This window comes from Babylonia areolata, chromosome 5 (assembly GCF_041734735.1).
Source record: "Babylonia areolata isolate BAREFJ2019XMU chromosome 5, ASM4173473v1, whole genome shotgun sequence".
NCBI lineage: Eukaryota > Metazoa > Mollusca > Gastropoda > Neogastropoda > Buccinidae > Babylonia > Babylonia areolata.
This window is the reverse complement of record NC_134880.1, coordinates 32,247,086-32,268,104: the sequence shown is the minus strand read 5'-3', so window position 1 is coordinate 32,268,104 and position 21,019 is coordinate 32,247,086. Positions and strand designations below refer to the sequence as shown.

At 40.4% G+C, this 21,019-nt stretch overlaps 1 protein-coding gene across 2 annotated transcripts in view; it reads right to left on the bottom strand.

The window, feature by feature from the left end:
* LOC143282028 (uncharacterized) overlaps positions 1 to 21,019 on the bottom strand; it is a 69,404-nt gene that overhangs the window by 1,620 nt on the left and 46,765 nt on the right. For both annotated transcript variants that reach the window (XM_076587454.1, XM_076587455.1), the window contains exons 5-10: positions 16,077 to 16,269; positions 13,302 to 13,520; positions 12,268 to 12,463; positions 11,617 to 11,763; positions 10,490 to 10,680; positions 2,806 to 2,886 (exon numbers count right to left, since the gene is read on the bottom strand). In XM_076587454.1, the coding sequence (XP_076443569.1) occupies positions 2,846 to 2,886; positions 10,490 to 10,680; positions 11,617 to 11,763; positions 12,268 to 12,463; positions 13,302 to 13,520; positions 16,077 to 16,269 (987 nt within the window). In that variant the 3' untranslated portion in view covers positions 2,806 to 2,845. The remainder of the gene's footprint in view (positions 1 to 2,805; positions 2,887 to 10,489; positions 10,681 to 11,616; positions 11,764 to 12,267; positions 12,464 to 13,301; positions 13,521 to 16,076; positions 16,270 to 21,019) is intronic.

Below are 21,019 nucleotides of genomic sequence, written 5' to 3'. Positions count from 1 at the left end.
CCACATTATTGGTGGTTTTTGTTGTTTTCAAATGAAAGTGTACCTGAAAAGTAAACCCACACATTTTTTCCTAGAAATTTTGTCCTTTATTTGATTTCCAAAATGTCCAGTTGCTCTTCTCTGAGCTAGGACTGGTGTCCTAAACTTTTAATTTTCAGATGAAACCCTATCCACAGGGACAGGTGGAAGATGCACCACCTTTCTGTACATGTGATTGTTCACTCCGTTGTGAAGGGCTTGCAGCACTGGGGATGACAATTTCGCTGCAGTAATTGCCCTGAATTTTGGAGGCAGCCTGCATGAGTGCTTCAGTCTCTGCAAAGTAAATGGTACAGTGTTTGCCTGTGGTAACACTGACGTCAGCTATCTCTCCTTCAGGGAAGAGCACCACGATGCCTGCACCCATGTTGGCCACTGCGTTGGTTGCTGATCCAACAGTATTTGCATGGATCCATGTCTCCTATAGGAACTTTCCAGCAATCATGGCCAGCGTGAGGGACTGCTTCACCGAGTCACTCTGTGTGTCACCTGAAGTGAGGTGGGGGACCATGGTGAAGACCTGGATGTCAGTCTGGTTGGCCGCCCAAGGTTCTGGCATTTCTGAATGGCGCATGAGGATAATGTACTGTGGCAGTTGGTATTGTCAGGACAGCCATTTGGTTTCATGTACAAAGCTACTCCTTTTCAGTCTGTTCTGGGTGTGGCCATTCAGTTTATGTTTCTTCAGGTGGTCTGGCAAGCACTTGTACTTTTCCATTTCCTTGATCGGCGCTGACCTCGTCACACCAGTGACGATGCACAGTGCCTGGATTTGGACTTTGTCAAGCGTTTGCTGATTTATATTTGCAGTTAGTGCCCATGCTGTAGTGCCAAATTCGAGATGGGGTTTGACTGTTCTCTGGTATACTGTTTTCAGTATCCTCTCATTTGACTCCCCAGATGGTACCTGTTAGTCTGCACAGAACTGCCAACTTGCGCCTGCCTTTTGCCTCTGCCTTGGCGTTGTGTAGTTTCCAGGTCAGCCGTCTCTCAAAGATGACTCCAAGGTAGGTTGCTTCACCATCCTCTTTCAGTGGGGTTTCGCACATGGTGACAGTGCTGCTTTCTATTTTGGTGACAAGTTCGGGAGGGTGGTACAGGACTTGTCCTTGTTAACAGCAACCTGCCAATCCTCAGCCCACCTGTTGAGCTTATTTACTGCCAACTCAGGTGATAGGTGGCTGTGGTCCCGTTCCTCCTTGCACCACATCACCAGGTTGTTAGCACACAGTGCAGCCCTGATTCCCTCGGGCAATTCTGACACCTGCTCTGTAGAACACCATGTTGCAGCTGTGGATTCTGCCTAGGGCCTCTGTGATCCCTGTGGTTGTAACCCCAGCTCTGACATTGGCTGTTCAAATCACCCACCACAAGGAAGCTGGAGTATTTTATGCTCATGGAGTCAAGAGACAGGGGCTTGTTATTGGGGTAGTAGAACTTGACAAGTTGCAAATCTGCTGCTATGGCCAACTGAATTTTCAGAACCTGATATTCAGTCCTCCATGTGTGAAGCAACCAAGCAACCAGACAGGCATTGATGTTATCCAAACAAGTGTTGTAACTCCCCCTTTGCTTTGGTTGATGTGGTCACACTTTAAATTCTGGTATCCTTTCACCTTGAAGGTTTTGTTGCTCTGTAGATGCGTCTCTTGGAAGCAGCAAATCTTGACATCTTCCTCATGCAGGATATGCTCTGGTTCTGTCTTTTTGCTCAGGACACTTTCAGCGATCCAGTGCATGACCATGAAGGCATGTTTGGTGGAATTTTTCCTTTGTTTCAGCCAATAACTTTCTGTCTTCGTCCCTCCACTGCTCCACATTAGGGACCTTGATCAATTAGGGCCATTCATGTTGGATGAATTTGGATTCATGTTGGATGAATTTGTAGCCATACTGACATAAATGTATAATGCCTGAGTTTGTCAGAGGGCGCACACTGGCCAGGTACCTCTGCCTTCATCTCTCTAGGTTTTCTGTCGGGATTAGCTCACCCTTAGCTTCTGACTCAAAAGCCTGCCCTGACAGCACAGGGGTTTTGTTTGTTTATTTTTTGTTTGTTTGTTGTTGGGGTGTTTTTGTTTTGTTTGTTTGTTGTTGTTGGTGTTTTTTTTTGGGGGGGGGGTTAACCAAAGACCCACCTCAAGGTTTTCGTTCAGTTTTCCTTCACTCATATTATTTGACACACAGCTGGGGCATGACTTAGCAAGTGCCAAGTCATGTCCCATTTGCCGAAGGGCCTGTGCAGTATGCCTTCTAGGTGCTCTTCCCTGATTGTTTTTTGGTGGATTATTCCTCTAGATACACTGTGTTCTGCTTGGAGGCATGAGCTGCCCAATCTATGGTACTATCTTGTAAAGGATGTGATTCTTCGGTCAGCCAAAGCGATCGGGAATTTGCAGAGCTTACTGCAACACATTTCATTTTTTTTCATCTTATGATCCCTTATCACGATCTTTCTTCCAGTTATAGATCATTTTCAATCAGTGTATAAAATATATATCTGTCTGACCAAGGAAAAATCAAGAACAACAATACCAATAAAATCCCAAAGACTGATGTGCTTCCTATGTTCACAGAAAATATTCTGAGCATAATGTCATGTTGAATAATGAAACTATACACGGCTATATTGATTTGGTGGGTCAGGTTCTCTGTCAGCTTCTTACTTGGTTAATACTTGGATCAAACCTACATACGCGCAGGAATGGTCATGAGCAATTAGGTGTGTAGACATGAAAAAATCGGACAGATATTCAGAATACAAACCTGGCAAAGGGGCCATCAGCAGACAGATGGTGAAGGGCTTTTAGGATGGGATTATTTCTTCTTCAAAACTGAAGCTCACATCTGCAACAATATCAGAGACAAAAATACAGAATAAATGTGATGAGACTAGGAGTCCGATGGAAAGAATTGGGAAAGAAAGGGACTGATTTACATTTGCATGGTGAGTCGTGTTGTTTGTGTAAATGTATTAATAATGATCTAGGCTTGCATTGTTTTGACAAATCAACAAAAAAGATTTTTTTACAGGAATACCATTTCACATTCAACAAAACAAGTGAGACTAGACAATTCAGTGTTAGCTGAGCCATTTTTTTAATTTTTTTTTTATTGTTAACAATGTAGAAACAAACAACTGTTTGAGATGTAATTCATGAATATCATTACTGAACCTCATTTTATTAAGTATATGGAATGCATGCAGGTAATAAAAAAAAAATAATCTAAGAAAGAAGCACATTTAGCACATAAAAAAACAATACATGCAATGAAAAAACAAAAGCATTGCAAATCATAGCAAACGTGGAAACAGTGCTATGGGAAAGATGTTGAAAAACCCATGACATTTAATTCCAGGTTTTTTGGATTTTTTTTTCCAAATGGGGAGAGAGGTTAGATTCCGTAGTGATGTGGTACCCCCATGAAACAATTTAGCAAAAGTTAAGAAATAGAAAATGGTTTCAAAGAAATAAATAGTGGTTTCATATCAGACTATGTGTTAATATCTAAGTTAGAAATAGTATTTCTATGAAAATGTGCATTTTGAATAATGACTAATGTATGTTTTGCAACAAAGAATAAGACTGGATTGATAACTATTTGTTGAAAAGTTTTCTCAATAATCATGGGGTGATCTTCAGAATGTTTTAAAATCAAATGTGAAAACTGCTGTGGATTAACTCTAAACACTGAACTGGGTTTGTTCGGAAATAGAGGGTATACAAAAATATGTGAAACATTTAATATATCATTTTGTTTGTGAACAGAAAATCTGACTCACTCAACTTTAGAATGGGAAAAAAAAGATAAATACAAATATGAGCAAAATACGCACTGCTTAGATATGAAACTTCTTGAACTTTATCTGATCAATCAATTATTAATGAAAAAAAAATCTTAATTGATTCATAATGGAAATAGGTTGTGCACTTAGAGGACATAACCAATAAAAATTCAAAATACAAGACAAATAACACCTTAACGAATAGCAACAACAGACTTACAGCACACCATGCAATCATCATCAAACCATTCCAAGGGTAGCATCTAAATGTTAGCATAAAATTTAAGATAATCTAAACTAATCATTCAGAATGGTGAAAAGGAATTGTGCTGAACACTGAGGAGGAGATGCATAGAAGCACAGATAATACCATAAAGCTAATCAGATAAGACTGGACAGTAATAATACTAATATTGCACCTCACTATTAAATAACTTGAGATTTAGGGTTTGACATAAAAGAATATAAAATTACTGCACAAAACTAAAGCATAAGTCTATGGATTGCACTGATCACATAGACACACACACACACACACTCTCAAACATATCTGCACATGTAAACATGACAACATCATACAATTAATTCATGGGCCTACGGAATACACCAATTCCAGACACCTAAGGGCACGTTTTGTCAATTGAGGTTCAGAATGCATGAGTCAACATTTATCTTTGTCCAGTGTGTAGTGACTGAATTCAACGAGGAATGACAGAGTTGAGGTAGCATGTGCTTGCAAGCTATGCTAAACAAAAAGTGACTGATTAAAAAAAAAAAAAGATAGTTCATTTTTCCCATATGACTGTTGATTTTTATTTTTTATTTTTTTTAAAACAAGTGCAATGAAATTTTCACTGCAATGATCACACTAATATATTTGTTGTGTTAAGAAAAAAGGCATCAGGTACATATGATGGCTCTTTCCTCAAGTTAATGATAATTTATTGTTATATCTCTTGGTTTTTTGTTGTTGTTTTTTCCGATTTAATTTCACAAACCTGTCAATTTCTCTCGTGTAACCAGCAGTATTGACGTCAGTTATTAGTCCTGTCAGTACTAAATTGTCAGCAAACTCATTAACTGAAGGACATGATACTGTGAACTTCTGCATTCATCAGTGTACAAAGTGACCTCAACTAGTAAGAGCACAGTCCCTTGAGGTGCACCAGTATTTGTGAGCAGAACAGTCAACAATCATTTTTGAAAACTGAGGCATGTAAAGTAAGGTAATCTACAATTCATAGATATGGTTGAATAGTATCAAATAGCACACGTGAAATAAAAAAAATCACAGTGTGTCAAGATGTTCATAAACCTTATTCAATACAAACTGCATGGCATCATCAACACTTCTACGTCTCCTGTACCCTGCCATTAAGGCAGACATTCTTTGTCTACAGGGGTTTTGCTGGGTATGACTGCGTTTCTATAACTAACCTAATACTGACACGGATTACTGGGATTTTAGCCAAATTCTAACGTGTATATTCTGCATGTGTGTGCGCACAGACAAATAGATTTTAGGCACAATTGGGTCTTCACATATGTAAACATGGGAGATGGGAAGAAATATTTCCACCCTTAATCCACCAAGCACTGGTATTGGGCTGGAACCCAGGACCATTTGGATTCAAAGCCCATCACTCTTAACTATTCAACTGTTGCACATGTCAGAAAGTGGTATCCATTCCAAAGAATAACTAAGACAACCCATAGAGAAATATACATACGTATATAGCATTTATTTGCAGTTTTTTTTTCTTCTACTCTTTGGTCTTCTATGATTTATTTATTTAACATGAGATGTCATTTGCTTTGTGGTATCGCACTGAAGATCATTACAACACATATTTTGTTCCTTGCACAATACTACTGTACTCCTCATCTCAATTTTCATTTTGTGCTATGTTAGGTAATTGGTGCATCCTTACCCACCAACCCAACACAGGAAATGATGCTTCAACAGGCCTTGCCACCCACTGCCACAGATTTGCCTTATTAATGAGAGCCGACAGCTGCAACACCACTGTCTGATTTTCTACATGCCTCGGTGAGTGCCTCTAACTGGAAGTGCAACACTGTTGTCTGATTTTCTACATACCTCAGCGAGTGCCCATTACTGCAACACCCGTCATCTGATTTTCCACATGCATTTGACATTGTCACATGTAGCATGGTTTTGTACCTTTGCGGTCTTATCAGTTCACATAAACTGGACATCTAGCAAGAAATGAATTACAACAATCTAGCCACTGAGACCAGGGTTGGGTTTCATTGACATGCTTAGCAGTGCAAAGTTTACTTAGTGTTGAAACATTCCCAGCTCTACAAGAATTCCATAGACTTATGGACATTCTTAATGCAAAGGAATCTTAGCGCTGCAAACATCACTCATGCAATGCAACCCTGGTGCTTAGAAGCTATGAAATTTATTTGTTTTGTCAACACTGTACTGAATAGCTTGTTGGTAGTCATCACAAAATGGTTAATCATTAATTCCCTGTTGAGTGAAAAGAATTATCTCAGATAATGTTTAAACAGATTTGAACTTGTGAAACCTGTCTAGGAAAAACTGAATTATTTCCCCTTGACTGTTAACCGCACTCCCGAAAACGGAGTATGGCTGCCTACATTGCGGAGTAAAAACGGTCATACATGTAAAAGCCCACTCGTGTACATACGAGTGAACAGGGGAGTTGCAGCCCACAAATGCAGAAGAAGAAGAAGAAGAAGAAGACCGTTAACCGCATGAAAGGCTTTTTTCTAGACTTTTCTGGACTGGGTGAAAGGTTGATTTTTTCATAACCAAATATGGCGGCCGAGACGAATGTACTCCCTGTGTGAGGCTGTTGAAATTGTGACAGAAGAAGGATCAGACATTGAATGTGACCTCCTTGACACTGGTGACGAATTCTCTGATGATTTTTCTGATGATGATGACATTCAGTTAGTACCAGATGATGATTTTGAAAGTGACGACGAAACTTTGCTGACTGACCCCTACAACGCTGAGACAGAAATCGACAGTGACACTAGTGACGGCCATACTGCAAGACAAGATGACTTGATGACTGTAGATATTGACGATGAATAACAAGACTACTTGTATGAGTGGGTAAAAGACCTGACAAACTTCCCACTGGCTGCACCTTTCACTAGGACCCCAGGACTCTCACTGACTTTCCAGACACGTCCTGATGGGGTGAGTGTGTTTACAATTTGATACTTTGCTAATTTATTTCTTGTGTAAATAATCCTGATTTTTACAATTTTTAATGAATAATTTGTATATATTAATGTAAAATTATCATTTTCTGTGTGTGCACTTATTAAATTGTGTGGGTGTGTGTCTGTACAATGGGTGTGTCAGTGTATTATGCATGGGCGTGTCTGTGCGTGTGTGTTATTTATACTGTCACTCCTGAATTATTATGCATGTGTATATGCTGTGTAATATTACTGATGTTTATTTTGCATTTGTTTTTCTTTTTTTCTTTTTTTCCCTTGTTTGCAATACATGCAAAAGTTTTTCTTCTTTTTTTCTTCTTTTTTCTTATGACAGCATTGTCTGTTACAGAAATTCAAAACACTTTACACGCATGAGGAGGTGCCAGACACAGGAGCAGACATGGAGAGACTGAGGCCAGGCAGTCACTGGCCTGCTAACCATTTCACCCACCAAGGAGCAGCAGACCAGGAAAGCACAGAGAGGGTGCAAGGTGTGTTACACCAAACACAAAGCACAAGGAGCGTCACATCAAGAAGTGAAAAACGCAAAAAAAGCCACCACAATCATGTGCGAACAGTGTAAAGTGCCCCTCTGTGCTGTTCCATGCTTTGAGGTGTTGCACACAGTTAAGGACTACAACAAATAATAATCTAGCTGCAGCAGAAATGTGTAAATAGGGTTCTTTTTGGTTTTTTTTCAAGTGATGGATTTGTATGTTCTTTCTTTTTCTCTCTTTCCAGTGTTATGATCTTCTTCTTTTTTTGTTGTTGTTGACAGTTTGTTGTGCAACATTTGACTTCAAACTGATTCATAAGAATCAGCGAACCTTACTGTGTGAGAAAATCATTTTATGCTGCCTTGTGGATTAGCTGATGGATATGACATGCCTGGTGAGTACTGTATACCTATTTTTCAATTTTTTTTGTTTTTCAGTACTTAGTGACATAATTTAAAATATTTAAAAAAATTATTTAGCAGCGCTAAATGAGAAAACTGTTTTAAAATGTTAAAAGAAGAGATGGTAAACTTTCTAGTGATATATAATTTGTATGTCTTTGTCTCTGTGTGAAAGTGTGTTGAATTTTTCAAATATGCCCATATTTGCCCATCACAGTAAAACTACATGCACTATTTAACTACGTCTCCATAGAGTTAAGAGAGAATAAGTGAGGGTGGATGGGTTCTGAAATGCACTGTGTATTGCCTAACACAAAGGAATCTTAGCGCTGCAAATATCACTCATGCAATGCAACCCTGGTGCTTAGAAGCTATGAAATTTATTTGTTTTGTCAACACTGTACTGTATAGCTTGTTGGTAGTCATCACAAAATGGTTAATAATTGATACCCTGTTGAGTGAAAAGAATTATCTCAGATAATGTTTACACAGATTCGAACTTGTGGATCTCATTGTTGTCAAAAAAGTTTTGGTGGGTTAAGAGAGAATAAGTGAGGGTGAGTGGGTTCTGAAATGCACAGTATATTGCCTACAGTACAAAAAGAAACTAGAATCTCCACGGTACAACGATGGTGTAATGAGAATCTCAGTGTGGTTCACAATATAGGAGCAGAACTTTGGAAGAACTGTATAAAAGACTACAAAATTTTGTGAAGCAGATGTAGCCAAGCGCTCAGCTGGCTTAAAAAAAAAAAAAACAAGCTAAATAGCAGACGCCTTTTTTGCAACTAACTGCTGGTCTCCAACAGCTCACGCAGAATGTGTGACGCCATTCCCGGTTTGAACGCAAATCCCCTTTAAGACAACTGCTCCTAAAGATTTATTAATCAAGTCTCTGTATCATTCGCTGCAGTATCATACTTGTTGTGCTTACACACACACACTTTCATCAGTTAGAGGCATATTTGATTTTAGTTTAATCGTTCATCAGTGTAAAGATTTCAACTGACGCTAAGCTCATTTGTCCTTCTCGCCACACAACCAGTCCACAACTTGTGTCGCTGTATGCCATTGGGTGAGCTGAAATATGTGCTTCTGACAACCCATATTTAATTAAATATCTCTTACATCGGATCAGTAAACTACAAGTATTATATACTGGCAGAATCGTCACAATTCCATCTTTAAATCTATTCCAATTGTGTTTGCCTATGTTAAATTGATTTAACGCTGTTTGTAATTTTCCGTGATGAGCTCGCTAAAACTGACCAGTTCAGGTAACGTAAATTAAGATGATAAATTTATCTTAAATAATCAACACTTCATTTTATACTCATTAGAAAGTAGGTGTTGAGCTGTTTCTTTTGCAACCTATCTGATGTAAATCGGTTCAGGAATCATTTGGAAATCTACCATTGAAAACCTTTTAACAAACACAATGCTAATCAAATTTGGGGGATTTGAGCTGATTCGCTTCATGGGCCACGCTAGCGTCACTGCAGTTTGCTTAATTTGCATAAATAGAAGGAGTGGGTTATCACTGGTCACTTTTTCACCTGGCCAGTCACTGGCTAGAGCCTGCTCGTTCTCTCTCTCTCTTGGTATGTGGTGTGTGTTCGCACAACGGCTAGCTTCATCGCCATATTGCCTGCACTGTTTTCTCTTTATCTTGTCATCTTCTCTTATCTCTTCTTCTTCACTTAATATTGTAATAAAACAATAGAAAGCCCTTTTGTGACTGGCCTGCTATATGCTCCTGGCCTGCATGTGGACCTTTTCTATCCTTTAATACAGATCATCAGTAATTCTTTTATACTGTCCCCTGTATAATAATACACTACTCGGTTCATAACATGGCTTACAAAAGTGGCGTCGCCGACAGGATTTTGATCCTTCAAAATATCCTTATGACAGGATATAGATCCACAACAATATAGATCCAAATTCTTTTCTTTTAATGTTTCAATTCTTTAATCCAAACAATAAATTAAAGCCCCTTTCCACTAACTCTATCACAACTTGGCGCTGCGAGCAATTATTCCTTTTAATGTTTCAATTCTTTTTATCCAAATTAAATTCATTCCATAAGTCACAGCCCCTTACCACTATCACATATATAAATCAAGAGTACCATGGGAAAAGAAATGTAATTTCAGTTTCAGTTTCAAGGCGGTGTAAAAGCATGCAGACTGATCCATAGGCCTGTTTCAGCTTCACCACGTCTGCTTTATAAAAAAAAAATTTTTTTTTAAATGAAAGGGGGACCAGATGCCTGACCTCAGCACCGACCAAACACTATGGTTAGGCCATGACAACCGTATAGTCATTTTTTACTGTGAGGATACTGAGAATTTACAGCAACTGTATTACAGTGCCCGATATTAAACTACATTTACAGTTACTCACTTGTAACACAAAATACTGACGAATCAGAATGCATATAACTGCAGACTACAGACTGTTACATGCACTACCCCTCCCCACTTCCTTCCCACCTCCGCATGCACACTTCAAGAAATGCGATCGCAGACACTCACATTCACAGATTCGGTCAAGGATGCTTTGTACGTTTTGTTGGAAACCTTGGTCCTGGTAGATGATGACGTTCTCCCGACCTGATGTCATGCCATCCACAAAGTTGCTGTAATTGCGCACTCCGAGGTCCACAACAATGTTGGTGATGCCATCAAACTGCTCGGCGTTTCTCGCCTCTTGCAGAATTCCAAACCTGTCCCAGCCAATTATAATCATAGTGTAGAAAGGAGAGAGGGAGAGATGTGGGGCCATGGGGTGGAGAGTGGTACAAATTTATCACACAGAGAGGAACAGGGTGTAATGATGGATTAAAATAGATATGCAGGAGAGACAGAGTACATCAGGATTTGGAAAAGAAGTTATGAGGTATGATTGGCAAGACAAATGAAAGAGATATGAAGGGAGAGGAGGGAGGAGAATGTAAGTCAGTTGTAAGAAAAGGATTGTGTGAAGAGAGGAAATCTGTTGATGGTGAAAGAGTAATGGTTTAAGAAGGGTGTCACTGTGATAGTTGACGAAGGAATGAGAGGAGGGCTGAAAAGACAGTTATAATATCCGCTATGGATGTTGGGGAAAGGAAAGACAGGAAAATGAGACTGGTGACATAGGAAGGGGCAGCATGATGGAGGAATGAAGACATTTTGTGGGGTATCTCGATAAGCAGGAAGAGAACGACTGATAATGGAAGGATGGATTTTGTTACAAGTGACAAGAAGTTAAAAGACTATGGTGTGTATAATACAATCCCAGCAGATGGTCAGCGTGGCTACGTGACCGCCATCCCTTGGTTTAACTTACAATGGGAGACGATGTAGTGGACTGCTATTTTAGTAGTTTGCTTTCTTGTTGATGGTGGTGGTGGTGGTAGTGATGCTGGGGTGTGTGGGGTGGAGGGGAGTGGTGTGTGTGTAAGTGTGTGGGTGTGTACGCGCGCTAGTGCGCATGTGTGTGTGACTGCGCGCCTGTTTGCATTCCAGTGATTCATACTCTGGACTGGAAAGTTCCATAAAATTGCTGTTGACAATGGTAAAGATGATGTATCATACTCCTGACAAGACATATATCAATGCCATCACAATAACGATAATGGTTATGATCACTGAAAACGTTTATCTGGGTAATTGCCTACCTATTTTCTCTCATGGACTGGTCATCGATGAAGAGAACAGCCACCTGATTAGCAACTCGATCCTCTCGCATGCTTGTTGCTTTTCTTCTCAGTTCAGACACCAAGTTGACGTAGGTCTCGCCATCCTGGGAAAGTGCATCTCCGAACCTGCAAGAATGTGTAAAATGTCCTCTCTGACGCTGTGTGTGTGTGTGTGTGTGTGTGTGTGTTCAGGTGTCACTGCTTGCTTAGTGATAACATTTTAGTTATTTTATACTACGAAATGCTTGCTTTTTAATCTGGGACATTAATTTGTTTTTATTGTTGTTTCATCACTGACTAGGAAATGGGTAGCCTACTATTTAATCATGGTCAGTGAAAATTGACATATCATCTGACAACGCTTACTTCATCTGCCAACAATGTAATCAAAACACTGTCAGACAAGGAGTTTAAACATATGCCTATATGAAAATTAAGCTTTTTCTTTGAGCAGTACTGTTGAGAATATGGAAAACAAAGAAAAATACATACTTTTATTGTTTTGAAACAAAGCATGTATTAAACTGATTCCTTATTGAACTGATGATGAAAATTCGCATGAGTTGGCTCTTATCAATGTATTGTGATCAATGAACAAGAGATTACAAGTCAGACGTGAGCTGCACTGACCTGTCACAGTAGCGGTCAGGGCCTTCGAAGCCCCGATCTACGATCTCGCCCTGACATGCCTGCATGAGGTAGCCAACATGCAGACGCTCACGTGATCTGAAGCTCCCTGTCAGCTCCTTGATCACGTCCAGAGCGTCGTTGATGCCATTCGGGGCAGACAGGAAGAGAAGGTCGGCGTTCTCCTCCACTTGGCATTCTGCACCCCATAGTTCACTGCTTTAATTGTACATAGATATACATGCTCTGTGTTGTCTTGTGATGATTGAGTGTGCATGCATGCATCTTCTTTTCTTTTCTTTTTTCAATTCAGGAAGCATATTATTTTGTTTCATTAGTACTTGTCTGCCACTTAATTGACAGACATTTTCTTGCATGTTTCATCCAGCTTGTAGTGGCTTAGAATTTCACTGAACCCGAGAGTTATGCCAAAGGGAGATTCGCACCCGGAAGGTCCAGACTAAGTGTGATCCCTGGCACTCCAGAATTGGGGTCAGGCGCTGGGTCATGAATCCAGTCCTGGAAAATGAGCAGTTACAGAAACCATGGCAACATGATGGATGTGCAATTTGCAGTCCACAGATGCAGAAGTGGAAAACTTTTGTGGTATTCTATGGACCATGCTGAATCAGTTCGATAAAAGAAACATTTATGGCCAAGACAAAGGTGTTCCAACTACTCAGGAATCATGTGCACAAAAGATAAACTCTATAGAAACAGATATATAAACATATAGATAGACAAACATTATCGATATTTAGATGGACCAATCAATAAATGGATGGACGAGTAGACAGAAATATAAACACACACACACACACACATATATATATGTGTGTGTGTGTGTGTGTGTATTCGTCTTCAGTTTAACGTCTTTCCACTTGAAGTGATATTAGACAGAAATATAAACACACACACACACACATATATATATATATATATATGTGTGTGTGTGTGTGTGTGTGTGTGTGTGTGTGTGTGTGAATGCTCAGATGGACGGGCAGATGAATCAATGGATGGATGGACCGAAACAAGACCTCCACCGATGATAATGGGTGGCATGAGACAAATGCGGCGTGGCAGAGCATCACGGAGGGAGTCCAGGAAGTTGAAGTTTGTGATGTTGAAGATGTAGTCATTATCGGGATCACTGGCGATGATGCGCCATTCCTGCTCATCCAGGTACTGGCCCACCCCAACCACCACCATGTGAAAGCCTGCCTGGCGGGCCAGGTCCGCCTCCCGCCGTGTGGCACCTGAGGGCAAAAAAACTGACATGGCACTCACAAATTTTCTTTCCTTTCCACTGGAAAATCAGTCACATACATAATCGCTCAATGGTTCTCTCTCTCTGACTCCCTATCTCCACCTCTGATGCTAAAACTTGTTTTTGTCCTCCCCATTCTGTGTCTTGTTTCTAGATTGTATCAAAAGACCACTTTTGGTTATCATGACAATAAAATGAGTCTGAGTCTGCATCACACATATGTCCCGATAAACTGAGGAAAGGAATGAGTACTCTTTTCTGTAAGGACAGGACAGGAACAGATATCATCATATAACAATTTTGCTAAGTTCAGCATGACACAGCTGCTTGCATAAAGAGCAAGTTAATAACTTGAATATTAATCTCTTAAGCATTCTGTTGGTTAACCTTATCAAAACAACAGAAAAAGCCTTCTTGAATCATGCATGATTCATACTAGAATAAGGATACCCCTCCTAATAAAAATAATAAAAATTAATTATTAAAAAAATAAAAGAAAATAAAAGAAAAAGAAAAAAATACGATAAAATAAAACAGTCGCAATCAAAGCACCCAGATGATGTTGGAAGCATGTGTCCTTGCTGATGTTCACTTGGCACACATTAAACCCACACCTTGACTATGTGGAACATCAAGCACAAGTACCTTTCTATCGCCATGTGGTTTTGCTATGATCTTTACATGTGTGCACTGTTTGCTCTGCAATGTAGTCGAACGTATCGGGTGTAAACAACCAGTAAACAAGAAAGGCAAGGCCTTCAAGCTACATGTGTGATACCTACTTTATCAACCACAACATATATGGAATATTAAAAAAAAAGAAAAAAGGGGGGGGGGAGGGGGGCTAGGGGGGGGAAGGGAGGGGGCAGGGATGGGGGAGGGGGGGGGGGGGCGACACGAGGCAGATCATTTTGCAATAGACCATCTTTATTGCATGCTGTTCTGACTTGGACTTGGACAAATGAAGTGTTTATGTTTCAACCATAATCATTCACTGTCCCAGGTTTTATCAAAATTGGATAATGGAAAAAAAAGACGGTGTATCACACTTTGGTTGTTTTTTTTCCGTCCGATGTAGTGCAGTGACCATAAACTCTGAACCCTGACCTTGAGTCTCTATAGTTTTTTTTGTTCTGAGCACAATTTATCACTGTACCTACCAACTTTGATGATGATTCTACAAAAGTCTCAATATTTCTTGTACCTATAACCTTTTCCTGTTATTATCGTCTGCCAGTCATAATATTGACCTTCAGCATCTTATAATGGCACTGGGATCATGCTGTCACCATGGACAATAACTACAAGTAGTCTGATTAAACTTGAGGTTAGATATGAGCTCTCGGAAACATTTGTTTTGTCAAAGAATGACCTTGACCTTCAACATATCACCTTGCTGACCTCATTAACATAATGAGACTGGAAAGGCCTTTTGCACACCTATCATCCTACCAAGTTTGGTTTCTATACTAGTAACCTGCGGTTGCAGAGAATATGCCAACATTAAAGTTTACCATGAACACACACGAAGACAACGGAGACTGGGTGGTCACATACTCAGCTTGTTACACGCATTATCTGTTTTATATTTTCTGATGTAAAATACACAAAAACCATTCCAGACAAACCCAGTTCTTAAAACTGTCAGAAAAGTATTGGATATATATACTTAAATGTAATACTTTGCATGCTACTGAAATGTTCATCTAGATATAAGCTGTTCCTGTATTTGCCACATCCCCTGAATAACAAACAACAACAACAACAAAACACACACACACACAACAACAACAACAAACACACACACACACATCATGAGAAATTCTTGAAAAAGGTGTACTCATGTGGAGTGATAGCCTAGAGGTAACACGTCCGCCTGGGAAGTGAGAGAATCTGAGCGCACTGGTTCGAATCACGGCTCAGCTGCCGATATTTTCTCCCCCTCCACTAAACGTCGAGTGGTGGTCTGGACGCTAGTCATTCGGATGAGACGATAAACCGAGGTCCTGTGTGCAGCATGCACTTAGTGCACGTAAAAGAACCCACCGCAACAAAAGGGTTGTTCTTGGCAAAATTCTGTAGAAAAATCCACTTCGATAGGAAAAACAAATAAAACTGCACACAGGAAAGAATACAAAAAAAAAAGAAAAAAGGGTGGCGCTGTATTGTAGCGATGCGCTCTCCCTGAGGAGAGCAGCCCGAATTTCACACAGAGAAATCTGGTGTGATAAAAAGAAATACAAATACAAATACAATACAAATAGGTCTATCAGGTTATTTCAAATTACAATCGACCTATTGAATTCAAAATTAATTTCAGAACAACTGTTAGGCCTGCTTGAGAGAGAGAGAGAGGAGGGGGTGGTGGGGAGAGGGAGAGAGTGCTGAGCATATACCAGTTAGCTTCCTGCTTAATATGACTTTTGGACCGGGGTGCCACAGGTGACCACGGGGAATATAGATCATATGTGTTGTTCAGAACGTCTCATTGTATGATGCATTGACCAGTGCTACACTTAAACACCGTCCACAATCATTCTTCTACCTGGTGACCGTGACCCTCCGTCAGTGATGACAACCATGACTTTGGTAATGTCTGGGCGGAAGACGCTGTCCTGGCGCACATTGCGGATGGCAAGGTCAGTGTTGGTCACACCAGTGCGATAGGGCAATGTGCGCTCGTTGATGGATGCCAGGACTTCACCTTTGCTACGGAAACGGTCCAGGTCAAAGCCAAGCTGAAACATTTACATGTGTGTTTGTGTTTCTTTCATTTAATGTCTTTTCACCATAAGTGATTTTAGAGGGGGAAAAGACTGACTAGAACTCTCTGTGTGTGTGTGTGTGTGTGTGTGTGTGTGTGCTTTACACATAAAAAGAAAGAACACAAAGAAAAGCTATACAAATGATTTGGAAAAAATAAAGAGAAGAGCTGAGTGAGTGATGAGGGAGGATGGAGACAGAGGAACATGACAGAAACGAAAAGGAAGAATAAGGACAGGTAGTACTAAATGAAAATAAATTACAAGTATCTTAAACATCTCAACGATAGTATGAATAGCGCTAATTACAAGATAATGATCAATTATTGATATTTACCTTATGGACCTTGGTTCAAACATTCGGAAATATGTCAAATTTGCCAGCAATCATTCAAAATATCTTCAAAGGACATATTGGTGTTTCAGTGATGGAAAGAGTGTTTGTCAGAAAGACCAACTACTATCTTAATCTTGGACACTTAACAAGTAAGTGATGCAGGCCTACACTGACTTGTTTTCGGCATGAACAGTGCGTGTTTTCAGTGCAAAAGTTTGTTCGAAGGGTGTTCAGACTAAACAGATACAGAAAAAGTATTTAAGAGAGCCATGGGTTGCTCACTGTAGTTGCTTTATACTGGAAATCTGAATATGCCTTTTTCCAAACCGAAAACGCAACACTCTTTTTCCATGGCCAGTTACATTTTTGCACATCTACTAGAATACTGAGAATATAGTGCACTGCCTTTCTGGCAGCCACATCTACCGGCTCGCTTCGGTTTTTTTAAAAGCCCACTGTGGGAAGAGACTCGGTTGACCTTAAGGGTGTAGACGCCATTAAGTCAAACTCCAACAATGCATGTGACTCGACAGAAGAAACACGGATGATGATGCAGTTCTGGTAGGCCTACAGAATGTCACCCCGGTGTCAGCATTGCAAATATTCAGTATCGGAATCAAATAAAACACACACAAAATGGTAAAGTAGCATAGACTCATAGGATAAATTATAGGCTTGTCCTCTCTAAAAGCAAGCGAGCGAAACTGGTCATTGATTTGAAAAGTTCCGATCTATACTTTTGCAACGTCTTCACTTGCCTCTCGTTTGAATAAATTTTGCTCCTTCGGATGGTTCCACATAGCACTGCAGGATTTGCTCTAAAGAAACAAATAACAAGATTATGCAACCCCTCTCTTGAAGACACTCGACTCATTACCAGTCAGTTTCAATTCTCAATAGAAGCTGTCACTTTTTGCCTTCCATCACTTACTCTGATGGCATTCTGAGGTGCTCACTCTGCACATGCCAGTTCGTATATTGTATTGTATTGTATTGTATTGTATTTCTCTTATTTGTCACAACAGATTTCTTTGTGTGAAATTAAAAAATTCTTGCCTGCTGTTATAAGTGTCAGGTTATGGTTGAGTTGTGGCATCCCCAAGCCACAATACACTTCCCCTTGTTTACCACCTCCCCCATACTCTCCCCCAATCCCCACTCCTCTCCCACTCGAGACTGTTGGTCACAGGAAGTCCCTTCCCTCTCCTCCCCCCCCCCTCCCCCTCTCCCAGCCCTCTCCTCTCCTGCTAAGCCCACTGACATGCCTGCACTCGCAGGCACCTCACAGTCAAACATTGCCAGAACAATAATTATTATTAGCCTCTCAGACACCATTTCAACTCCCTCCTCCCCCCACTCTCCTCATCCCTCCCCCCACCCTTTCCCTGCTGAAGTGTTTGTAGGTACTCTGAACTCATTTAATTGTAAAACCCATCATAGGAATTATGGACACTATAAACACAACAAGCAAACAAAAAGAAAAGGCAAGAAGTTGTGAGCACATGCAGGATATTCCATGACATAGTTATGGACTGCGAACTTTAAAGCATTCATATATGTATTTTGCTAGTTCTGGTTGGAAATAATTTTGTGGCAACAGAGAACTCGGCCTTTGGATTATTGTACTGCCAGTGCCATCTGGCCAATGATTCGAAGACTGGGAATTAACTGTCACAAGTAGGCGAGATCTCAAGTCAGAGTACACACTACACTTGTTCAGAAAATGCAGTTCATCCTCTATAACTCCACATGTTTTACATAGCCGGTCTTTCCTAGTTAAGATGTAGTGACGTCCTCGCTCAATTTCAAGTTCATGTGCACTTATTCGCAATCGACATAGTGCTCCTCTATGTTTAGTATTTTTGCAGCTGATCAGGTAAGGTTGTAATGTATGTGTTTGCAATTTTGCAATAAAAGAGAGCCTTGAAATGGTCCCGTTCTTTCTGCTGTTCCAATATTGAACATATTTATCCTGTAGTTTATTAATAATAATAATAATAATAATGGATACTTATATAGCACACTATCCAGAAATCTGCTCTAGGTGCTTTACAAAAACGCTTTTGATAACATAAAACATTATATCTATGTTACATACACACACCAATATATGACCACACACACACACACACACGCACGCACGCACGCGCACACACACACGCACGCACGCACGCACACACACACACTGCATACATACATTTTAACATACATGTGTATCTAACAGCTACCCTAACACATACGCACACATAGGCAGGCACAATGACAGAATGACAGAATATTTTAGTCGCTTAATGTTGAGTGTGCCTTGGTTCTCCCACACGTGGGAGAATCGAATTGAAACCAGTATCTTTTTGATAAAATTAAGCCAAGGATTTTTTTCCAATGAATTCATTGATAACATATCATCATATGCTTGCATCAAATAGCTATCTTCTTTTGATTCTATGATGTGTACCCAGAATGAGATGACCTGACACACTGCGGTCAGAGAAATGGGGTATCTGTCCAGCTCTGCCAGGACTGGTAACTTAATTGATCTTTTGTGTACACCCATTAAGCTCTTACAGAAGTTGACATGTACATTTTCTATTGGGCATTTTGCGGAGAGAAAGGCATCAAATTGGTTAAACAGCATAGAGGGCGTGGAGAAGTTTGTCACCGTCTGATTGAATGGAAACCACACCTTAGCGCCGTAACTGAGAATTGGGGTGACTGAAGTGTCAAACAGTTGCGTTATTACATCCATCTTTACTTCTTTCCCTCGCACACTGCGTTTCAGAGTATGCGCTGCTTTATTTCCTTGTTTGGCTAAGTGGTCTTCAGCAAGGTGAAAATTTCCACTCTTATGAAAAATGACTCCCAAGTATTTGTATCCGTCGTTTCGATGCAGTTATCGCCACATGAAAAGAGCACTGGTATTTTGAGATCGTTTTTTGTGAAAATTACGACTTTTGTAGGGATTAGGGCAGTGTGTGTGTGTTGCATCCTGGCTATCGGTCATCCTCTTCTGACCAACCAGAGGTGTCCATTTGCAACATTTTATACATATGGTGTGTTTACAACCAATCAGGTGATGTTGTGTCTCTAAATTGTAGACACAGACTAGAGTGCGTTGGGACCACTGGTCCGTTGGTTTGTACCAGTTGGGAAATTTTGAATATAAACAGCAAGCTGACATGCCCACAGCCTTTCCCCTGCTGTTAGCAAACTTGGGAGCCAGAGCGAGAGACCAAGGCTCCACTGAGAAAGACTTCTGCTGACCAGGAGGGCTGTGTGCTGCTAACTGCTAAGTTGGGACGTGCTGCTAAGTGCTGTTAAGTTTGAGAAATAAACACCTCAATTCATCTTACTAAAAGACCCTGCTGTGGTACGAGGAGAGAGCGGATTGTGCACCTATCCTCTGCCTGTTATCCTACCCCTTCCTTCTTCTCCTTTTACCCCTACCCCCACCTTTTTACACCTGCAACTGTTTGTTTCCCTAGGAAATGGATTTTTCTACAGAAATTTGCCAGGGATAACCCTTTTCTTGCCGTGGGTTCTTTAACGTGCACTTAATGCATGCTGCACACGGGATCTTTGTTTATCGTCTCATCTGAATGAGTAGGACTCAAGGTCTAGTGGAGGGGGAGAAAATACTGGCGACTGTGCCGGGGTTCGAACCAGTGTGTTCAGGTTCACTCGCTTCCTAGGGGGACGCATTCCCTCGAGACCATCACTCCACACTTTGGGCATAAAATCAGAAGCTAGCTACTCAATCTTCCAAAAAGAAATATGAAATAACCTGGCCAGTGTACGATGCGCCACGACCGTTTGGAATTAAGGTTATACTACATGCTTATCTGAGAAATACAGTAATTTTTACTAAAAACAAAAACAAAAAAACATACACTGAAAACACACCTTTACAAGCAAACATTTTCCCCCTCATCTATTCTTGTCAGTGAATTGCATAGTTGTACTCTCTCTCTCTCTCTGCGCGCGTGCTGTGTGTGTGTGTGTGTGTGTGTGTGTGTGTGATGCTCGACAAGTTCAGTTCTTCTGACACAATTGCGTTTATAAATGCCATGTAATACTGATTAGCTGTAATGACTATTTTTCATCTGGGACTTTCAACCAGTCTTCAAAGTCTTTTAAACTATTCTGAAAAAAAACAACAACAAACAAACAAAAAACAAAAAACAACAACATCCAGACACAACGCTCAAATCTCTCCTTTCTGTCCTAATTGGAAGATACGATCACCGTGGCAATACTGAGCTGCTTTATCATCTTCCCATATTCCAGTTTGTACATCATTCTGACCATTCCGCAGAAACCGCTTTTTTCCGTGTTCTCAAGTTCATTATCTGCTCTGTGTATCTGATGACTCTGTCCTTACCCTGCTAGACC